General features: G+C 49.1%; 1 protein-coding gene across 2 annotated transcripts; it reads left to right on the forward strand.

The window, feature by feature from the left end:
- The first annotated feature begins 4 nt into the window (after positions 1–4).
- Positions 5–9,525, forward strand: usf3 (upstream transcription factor family member 3). Of its 2 annotated transcripts, XM_083935961.1 has the most exons (7): positions 5–89; positions 861–985; positions 1,099–1,130; positions 1,257–1,339; positions 1,448–1,544; positions 1,733–6,675; positions 7,289–9,525. In XM_083935961.1, the coding sequence occupies exons 2-7, from the start codon at positions 942–944 to the stop codon at positions 9,077–9,079; spliced, it is 6,990 nt and encodes a 2,329-aa protein (XP_083792087.1). In that variant the 5' UTR covers positions 5–89; positions 861–941; the 3' UTR covers positions 9,080–9,525. The 2 variants fall into 2 exon arrangements, with proteins under 2 accessions (XP_083792087.1, XP_083792086.1); XM_083935960.1 differs by lacking the exons at positions 5–89; positions 861–985 and having other exon boundaries at positions 1,120–1,130; positions 1,427–1,544.
- The last annotated feature ends 235 nt before the right edge of the window (positions 9,526–9,760 follow it).

Here is a 9,760-nt window from a genome sequence, read left to right on the forward strand (position 1 = left end):
TTGAGTTTAATGCATTGCTAGCCAACAGTTAGCCTTCAATCTCAAAGTACTCTCAGCGACTGACAGTCTCCAAAATGCCGAGGCTAGAGGTTAGTGGAAAATACCATCCAACAGCAGCCTTTTATCAGCAGGGACGCGAAGAAATACGCCAATAATTGACTTAATAATTATGTCGGTAACGGTAAAGTAAGCGAGCTATTAGCCAGTGAGCTAACATGAAGCTAGCTGAATAGGTAATTGCTCAGGTTGCTAGTTTCTTGCTGGTTAAGTGACGGGATAATGATGTGAACATTAAGCTTGCTGTCAACAACCAGGACTCCCAACTGTGTGTGTAGCTCGTTAAACATGCTGTCATTATGCTGTAATATGCAGGTAAATTAGTTCAGGTTAGCTGTAAAGCTAGGTTAATCAACACCAGCTTGTTAGCATCTAGTTGTACCAGAAGCTCGGTGTAGCTTCACAAGGTCTGTACACTTTCCATCTGCTGCTGTACCAAATTAAATGACATTACTGTTGGATTATGGACGACTAAACATGACTTAAGTCTCAATAAATAAGTGCATGAATAAATGGGACCTAATACCTAATTAACATATGGACACAGAAGTACAGAAAAAAATATATGTAGATGAACAAAAATGTAGAAATAAATGTTGAGCATTTTTATTTATACATTTATTTATGTATGTATTCCTGTATTATTTATGTATATATTAAGGCATTTATTTATTTATTCCTGTATTTATTTATTCATTAATTTATGCATTTATTGAGTCATGTTTAGTCCTCCAAATTGTGGTGTCATTATACTTATTTAAAAATACCTATTCTGTATGGATGTTGTGTGTGTTTAATTGCAGGACGGGCCCGGAAGGGATTTAAGGCCCAGCTGTTAAATGTGTTGACTGGTATCTGATCATACAGGCAACTGTTAAGACAGGATGCCAGAGATGACTGAAACTCAGACACCCGGTCATAAACCCAAGTAAGGATGTTTGGGATATCGCCTTTTTTATTTACACCAAATTAGTAGTAGTACCTGGATACACATGTACATAATTGTAATAAAGGAATATGTTAACCTTTTTTTTTTTGCAGAAAAAAGAAAAACAAAGAATCCCACAATGCAGGTGAAATAATATCCCCTGTTATGCTTCTTTCCAACTCTTGCTGCTTTGTGAATATGGGTTTATTGTGGGGGTTTCTTTAACGGGTGGTTGCTACATTACTTAAAGTTTACTCTCTTCTCTATATAGTTGAGAGACACAGGAAAGAGAAGATTAACGCTGGGATTAACCGCATTGGTAATCTTCTGCCCTGTTCCCAGGCACTTAAACAAGTAAGAGACAAGCTGGCATTACTGTTTTGACTTATTAGTAACATATTATAATACAACAGTGGCTGTACAGGCCAGTTAACTTTTGAGTTGTGTTTCACTTATCTATAGAGTAAGAATATGATCTTGGACCAGGCCTTTCGCTACATCACAGAACTGAAGAAACAAAATGACACATTGCTTCTGGAAGGAGGAGATAAAGTCCAAGGTGAAGTTTTACATTTGTATACCACATCATTTTTGCAGTTAGTCCACACGGTGTTTTTCTCAAAGTTATTCATACTCAAAATATACTACTAAAATGTGACCTTGACGTTATGTGCACTTGGAATCATTTAACCTATGACCTAGTACACTTAATTGATTATATACTGTATGTGCTTGGTCTCTGTGCAGCGGAGGAGATCCGTCGGCTGCGGCGTCAGATGGAGGAGCTGAGGAAGGAGAGTGCTCACTACATTGAGCTCCTCAAAGCCCATGATATTAACATTCTCGAAGACCCCACAATTCACTGGAAGGGCAAACAGCGTAGCGCCAAGGTGGCAAAGGTGACCCCCACTCACCAACTCCCAAAGGAGATCATCGTCTATTCCAATGGCAATGTGGCATGCCCAGCTGGGAAGAAGACAAGCCCAGCGAAACAACCTTCTGAAACATTAATTTTTCAGCCGCCTTCTGAAGTCAGTGCCAGGTTGAGGGTTAATGGAGCCCTGCTGCAAGTTAATACCTCTTCATCCACCCCTGCGCTTCTCCCTGGATCGACTGCTACATCCATCCAGTCTACACCAGGCCTGAGAATGATAGAGCAGTGTGTGGTCGAGAAACCGACAGCAGGCCCAACTCTGCCACCCTCTGTGTCTTACATCACCCTCCAGATCCCTGCAGTCACCACAGCCCTGCCCCAACAAGTGCAGCCTGCCGCCCCAACCCTCACCTTAGCAGCCACTTCAATATCACAGCTCCCCACTGAAGGCCCTTCTCAGCCTGTGTCCAATCTCACCACGCTTACCACTTCTAGAGCTACAGCCTCAGAGGTTTGCTCTTGGGTCACACAGGACACTGCCTTGAGGACTGTAAGTTATACTGCTATCCCCAACAGCCAAGCCCTTCTTAGGGCTGGGGCAGCAGGCAGCACACAGACTACCTGGACAACACTGCAGATGGCAGGAAACACAGTGCAGCCAGTCTGCCAGAGTCTCCCCACCCCAGAGATCATCAACACCACCCAGGCTGTCCAGCAGTTGAATTTGTGTTCAGTGGGCAACAAACCCTCTGTTCAGCCCATTCAAATACAGATGCAACCACAGGTGCCTGTACAGCAAGCACCCATTACGGCCCACATTCAAACGCAGCCCTTTCAGAGACCGCCCCAGCTACGGCCAGCAGTCCTGAACCAAGCACAACCTCAGCCTGTTCTAGCCCCCCAACCACAGTGTGCTGTCCTCTCCCAGTCAGCAATAGTACCCCAGCCCGGTGTGGTGGGCCACTCTGCTGTTTTACCGTCGCAGCCCCAGCCAGCTGTACTTCAGCCAGCTTCATTGGTTCCCCATCCTCCGACAGCTCTCATACCTCAGCCTCAGCCCATCACTCAACCAACCCTCGTGCCCCAGCCACAGGCCACCATGCTGCCCCTCCTTCAGACTATGCAAGTACTGCAGGTCAACCCAACTGGGGGGACAGCCTCAGGTGTATCAGCACCACAGAACACAAACAACCCAAGTGTGGTCATCCTACAGCAGGCCAGTTCTTGCCCAACTCAGTCAGTTGTAAGGGAGGAAATAACCAATCAGACACCATGTCAGCATATTGTAATCATCCAGGCACCCAATCAGGTTGCACCTGCCCCCCAGAATCCTCAGGTCGGCATGGTGCCTGCTGCTGTGCCCACTGCAGTACCTGTTGTGTCCACTCAAATACCCACAACCAGCAGTTCAACGTCTGCCACATCCTTACAGAGTGTTGGGGGAAAGCAACTGGTGCACATTCTTCCACGCCCTGTTCAGCCTCATATGAACCATCCCCTTCAGGTCACTCAGGCCTCCTCTTCTCCTCCGGTTCCTCCAACCCCACAGACTATCACTGTGAACGGCCAGGTGTTTGCTTTGCAGCCCATGAAGACCTCTGACAAATCCAGCTCCCAGGCGGGCCAGAGTACACTCCAGCTGGTCCAGCCCACCACCACAGAGGAACCAACTACTAATGTGGCCCTCAACAGTTTAGGTGCACTCAGCAGTCTCAATCAGAGTATCTCTCAGGGCCTTCCACTTACCATTTCTAGTCCATACAATGGTCAGACTCCAGCTGTGCCATCATCAGCAGTCCAGCAGAAGCAGCCTCCTGCTCCAGCATCCATCCCTGCCACTGCACTTGCTCTACCTGTACGGCAGCTACAGGTCCCTTGTGTGAACCCAGTCAATTCAGGGCTGGTGGTTAATGCCCCTAAGCCTCCAGGAAAGAGACCAAAGAGGGCATCAGCTAAAAGGACTAAACCAGCTAAGAAAAAAGAGCTTAATCAGGCATCGCCTGCTGTTGCTGTTTCAGCCAAGCCTGTGGTTGCAGGAGAAAGTCAGACAGTTCAAGTTTCAGTACCGCAAGTTTTACAGTCCTCAACTGTAAAAGTGACAGACATTCCCCCCACTTGTACCACAGCTGCCACAACTACAGATTGTAGTGAAGCTGTGGGGATTGTTACCTCTACACAAAACTCTCAGATAATGATTGTGTGTAGTTCATCTAGTGAGTCAACTGTATTTAGTCAATCCCATCCACAGAGCAAAAGCTCCATAAGTACAACTCAGACTGGTGTTGGGTTCAGTCATACTAACTCTAGAGGTAATGCAACTGCAGTGTCAACTGTCAATGCCACATCAGTCAAGCCAACAGTTAGTTCAGCTGTGGCCATTGAGAGTAAACCAGCTGTAATTTCTGGCAACAACTCAACTGTAACCAAACTCTCAGTCCCAGAGGTTAAACAGCCAACCAGTTCAGCAACTAGCACAACACAAAGTAAGTCAGCTGCCACTACTGCAGTTTCTAAACAAAGCAAATCTGTGGTCAGCTCTGCAGGCACCCCTGAGCCTCTGTACACTTCCACCGCTGTTTCTACTGCATGTCTGACTCCAGTCTGCACCAGCAGTATCCCAGCAAATGTATCAGTATCTTTAAATCAGGCTATCCAGCCAACTTCAGTATGTAATCCCCAGGTATCTAATACCCAAGAACCTCTGCCCTGTAATAAACTTCAGTCTCATCCCTCCAATCCACCCTTGGTATCCTCAACTGTGGTGTTCTCCTCCCCTGCAGCAACTTTTTCTCAAGCCCATATCTCTGTTACAGCCCCTACAACAAGCTCAGAGTTTAGGAAAAGGGTCACTACCAGTCGAGCTCCAACACAACATACCGATGTGAATATGCCCAACCCCTCCCCCTGCCATCCTGCTGAAGTTAAACCAACCCATCTTCCTAGAAGAGACAGGGAGGCTCAGGTAGAGAGACAATCCACTGCAACAGAGAAAGATTTGGTGGCAGCGGCTTCTGGCCCTCCCTCTAGAAAGGATTTTGTCCTATCTCAACAGGTGTACACTAACCTTGATGATCAAACTATAGAGCATCCTATGACATCTAGCAGACAGACAGATTCTCCCATGTCTTCAGGGGCTGGGGGAGGCAGAGGCTTCTCTGTGGCATCCATGCTTCCCCAGGGCTCCACTATTAGTGCGTCATCTGGCGCCTTTGGAACATTTACATTCACCTCCGAGCAGGCAGAAATGCTGGCCTTGGCCATGCTAGAACAGGACAGTCCAGGGAGGAGGAGTGGAAGCTGCTCTGGGAACACCGCTTCAACAAACCCTGCCGCAGCTACATGGGAGCCCCCAAAAACCCCAGCAGTGTCTTGCAGTAAAGAAAGGGGCTCAACTGGACAGCAGGCAAAAACTAAACCCATGGACTCAGTAACAGTTAAACCTGCTGTCCAGGTATCTGTAAGAGGACAAGCTGGGGAGGGGCCCAATGGAAGCAGACATCCACAAAACATCTCATACTCCCAGTCTCAGTCTCTCCCCCAGGTCCAGTCTCAGAGCTCATCCCAGAGCGGCACTGTGGCTAGCCTCAGTGTCAACAATCTGATCAGGCCCAGCTCCAGTCAGCAACCCTACCCTGGCTCTCCCAGCCTCGCTGGCCAACAGGGTCCAGTTCCCTCCCCTGTAGGGACCTCAGCCCACGTATCCCAACCCCCAAACAACGCCCTCTCACCCTGCTCTGGTGCAGCCCAACTGAATGAGTACACCCCCTTAAAGAATGCGTTAATGAGGGCTCAGGCTGGAGTTGGTGTAGGTGAGCGACAAGTGAAGATCATCTCAAAGCGGCAGGCCCAGGAGGAGGTGATGCTAAACACTGGAAAACGTCCCAAGCCTTGCCCTCCATCAGCTACCACTGTCGGCCATATGGATGTGAAAGCCCCAGACCACGGCCAGATGATGGTTGGACAGCTGCCCCCCACGTCCTCAGCTGTTATGACAAGGATTAATTCAGAAAGTGCAGGCCCCCTCTTCTCCACAAACCCTTTCATGAGCCCAGTAGTTCGGTCCACGGATGTCCACTGCCCTCCTCAAGGACCCCCTGAGCAGAACCAGCCAGTTGTGCTTCATCTGCCCCAGGGTCATCCACAGCATGCTGCAACCCAACCTGGCCAGCACCTGGGAGGAAACCTTTACATGAAACAGCAGCAGCAGCAGCAAGAGCAACAGAGGCCCCATCTGTATCATTTGCAACACCACCTGACACAGCCTGACCCTGCACAGCGCCACTCACTACACCAGAGGGCGCTGCAGCAGCAGCAGCAGCAGCAGCAGGAGCAGCAGCAGCAGCAGCAGCATGTGCAGAAGAAGCGGGGGCTTGTCAGAGGCAGTCAGACCGGTTCACCTGCTGGCCTGCAACAGAAGCAGCACCACCTGGAGAAGTCTGGAGTTCAGCAGCAGCAGCACTCCCATCAACAGCAGACACAGCATCAACAGCACACACAGCAGCAGCAGCCACGGCAGCATCAACAACAGTCGCACCAACAATCACAACAGCACCAACAGCCAACACAACACCAACAGTCTCATCCCCAACAGCACCAACAGCAGCCACATCAACAGCAGCCACAGACGCAGCATCAACAACACCAACAGCAGCTGCAGCAGCAGCAGCAGAGCTCCCACTCCAGGCACCAGCAGCATCTACAGCAGCAGATCCAGCAGCAGCAACAGCAGCACTTTAGACACCAGGAGAAGAGCTGTGAGGCAGCAGGATCCAGGGCCCACCACAGCAGCCACCTGGCCCAGCAGGAGCACCTCAAGGTTTGTGTCACACGGTAGACCATATGACAGAACAAAGCAGTGGCAGCTGTGCTACTGAGTCTGATCTTGTTTATTTAACTGGTATTTTTTGTGCTAAAATTATCTCAATTGATTTTAATCTATCATTCCTATCATCGATTTTGGCTTGTATGTATTATGTAGTAGGAACTTGTAGCCATTTGTAACTAGTGTAAAGCATTTAGCATATAAGAAGGTTAAAACTGGTCTTCTGGTATTTTTTTGGACTGGTTTGGTAAATACAAAGACCTAGTTGTAATGAACCACCGTAGCAAACCGCAATGACACTGCCACAGCAAAAAGATTCCTAAAAACAAAAACAAAATGCCTAGGAGCTTTTTTCTATCCTGGGCTTTGCAGTGAAAAAGCAGCTCTGCCCCCTGCAGCCACAGTCAAGACAGAGGAATGAAAAGTCAACATTTCAAGTGAAAACCAATTATTGTAGAATGTTGCTAGTTGTTAATATTTTAATTCATACTCTGTGAATCTATTCACGTCTGGGAACTGTCAGGAAAATATGTTCATGATTGATGGTATTGAATAATTAATTAGATTTTTGTTCGATAATAACATTTGAATAATTTCTGTTCCTCAGCCTGGTCCAGATCATAACGCTATGCAGAGGATGATGAGCACTAGGACTCTGGAGCAGCAGCTCATCCCTCCTCCCAGTAATCCCGTGTCCCGGTCGTCTGACCTGGCCTGCGCTCCGTCACGACAGGATCGCCACCGTGTATCCAGCTACTCTGCGGAGGCTCTCATTGGTAAAAGTTCAACCAGCGGTGAGCAGCAACAGCGCATGGGCCTCCACCTACAGTCTGGCCGCGGCGCCACACAAGAGCAGCCAGACCTCCGTGGTTACCTGGACACATCACGAGGGAAGGCCAACATTACACACAACCCACAGAATCGCCTGCCTTCTGACCATCAGGGGTCCGCTGATGTTCAGCGGGTCTCAGAGTGTCCGCCATTCAAGGCCATGGGAGGAGGAGCACATCAACTCAGTGGTTTTGAAGCACAGGTGTCTCGTGGAAGTGACATGGCCCCTAAGTCAGTGCCGTCCTCCCAAAGAGGCCCTCAGGGGCAACAGCAGGGGGGGTTCAGGATGGGTGTTGGCCCTCCAGCAGATGGCAGGAACCGCTACAGCACTCATGCCGGCTCACAGGGAGTACAGGTTGGCCTCCCCCGGGAGCAGGAAGGTTGTCACCAAAGTTTCATGCAAAGCCTCCTTTCTCCCCACCTGCCTGAGCAGGGCAACCACCAGCGAGCAGTGCAGTGCTGTCCCCCGGTAAGCATGGAGTACAGCTGTGTGCCTGGAAGCTCTTCCGGAGACATACAGGCCAAGGCCTCCAGCCCCAGTGTGCCCCAGACACAGAAGACCCCCACTATGCGACTCGGAGAGGGCAACAAGGGCCATATCTCTCAGGTCAGCAGTAATATGCATGGAGGCCCAGGTGTGCGCACCGGTCTCCCCCACCCTCCAACCCCACACAACAGCTCTGACGCAGGCCGCTCCTCTGCCCCCTCCAGACCACCCACCGCTGTTAGCCAGCACTCTCGTCACATCGCCCGAGAAGCTCAGCCCGGCAAGCTAAGACCTGGTGACCGGCCCCGATCAGGTACTCTGAGACAGGGCAACCCCTTCGAGCCTGATGGCCACCTTCCTCTGCCCTCGGGAGGGCTGCTGGGCAGATCACAGTCCGGAGGAGAGGCACGACGCAGCACTATCGTTCGCTTTATGGCAGATAGTGCTCAGGTTCCTAGTGACAACAACCTTGTTCCTGACCAACACCTCACACAAAACTTTGGTTTCCCCTTTATTCCTGAGGGAGGGATGAATCCCCCACCTCCCATCAATGCCAACTCCACATTCATCCCTCCAGTCAGCCAGCCCAACACCTCCCGTACGCCGTCCCTTCTGCCTGTGGAGCCCCAGAACACTTTACCCTCCTTCTACCCTTCCTATTCTCCAGCTGCTCACCCCAGCCTTCCCAGCGATGTCACCCTCCAGTACTTTCCCAACCAAATGTTTACCAGCCCGAGCGCTGACAAGGGCAGCGCTCCTCAACTCAACAACCGCTTCGGCTCTATCCTCTCGCCGCCTCGCCCTGTGGGGTTTGGCCAGGCCAGCTTCCCCTTGCTTCCGGATATGCCCCCTATGCCCATTGCCAACTCATCTGGAATCACGCCTCACATATCCAACTTCAGCCTCACCTCGCTGTTCCCTGAGATCGCCACAGGCATGCCCACCGACGGTTCAGCCATGCCAATGTCTCCCCTGCTGTCTCTCTCCAACACCTCGGCTGCCGACTCCGGCAAGCAGCCCAATCGCCCTGCCCACAACATCAGCCACATTCTGGGCCATGACGGCAGCTCGGCCGTGTGAGGAAACATCCTGCTGCATTTTGATGAACTGGTGTTTAGAAGTGAAGAGTTTAATTTTCTATTTGAGATATGTTCTTTTAAAGGTTAACCAGTTTAAAAAGTGGTGGTGAAGAACCTGATGAACGGTTTCTACGCTAAAATGACAACATGTCTGTCTGATTGTTTACATGTTCAGTTTCAATCTCAAATTTGTTCTCTTTGGCATATGTAAGATGTCAAAGTTATGATTTGTAATATTTTAAAAATGTTTTGAATTTAAGGTGACCGGAAAATGTGGTCCTTTTTAAAGCTCCTTTGTTTGTTGGTTAAACCGACTGGTAGTAAAACAAAATGAAATTTAGGTTTAGGACTTAAATTAAATGTTTTCTGGGTCACTAAGAAACCTGCACAGTTACCTACCAATGTAATTTACTAACTTATATCAGGTTGTACTGTACATAATGTTTTTTTCCCAAGAGCTATTTTGTAAATACCAATGTTTCATATCAGAATTGTTAGATTATGTATGTATTTGTAAATATGAAATTGATTAATAAAGTTTATAAGGAGACATTTGTATTTGCTGCCAACTGGAGGTGTGTTTGCGCATGCGTCTCTCCACGGACATTAAGCAATCATCACAAAATTCCATAAATGACTTCTTTTTTAAGCTCCGTTAATGGTGTGTGTGTGTGTGTGTGTG

The sequence above is a fragment of the Echiichthys vipera genome (genome assembly GCF_963691815.1).
Source record: "Echiichthys vipera genome assembly, chromosome: 21".
NCBI lineage: Eukaryota > Metazoa > Chordata > Actinopteri > Perciformes > Trachinidae > Echiichthys > Echiichthys vipera.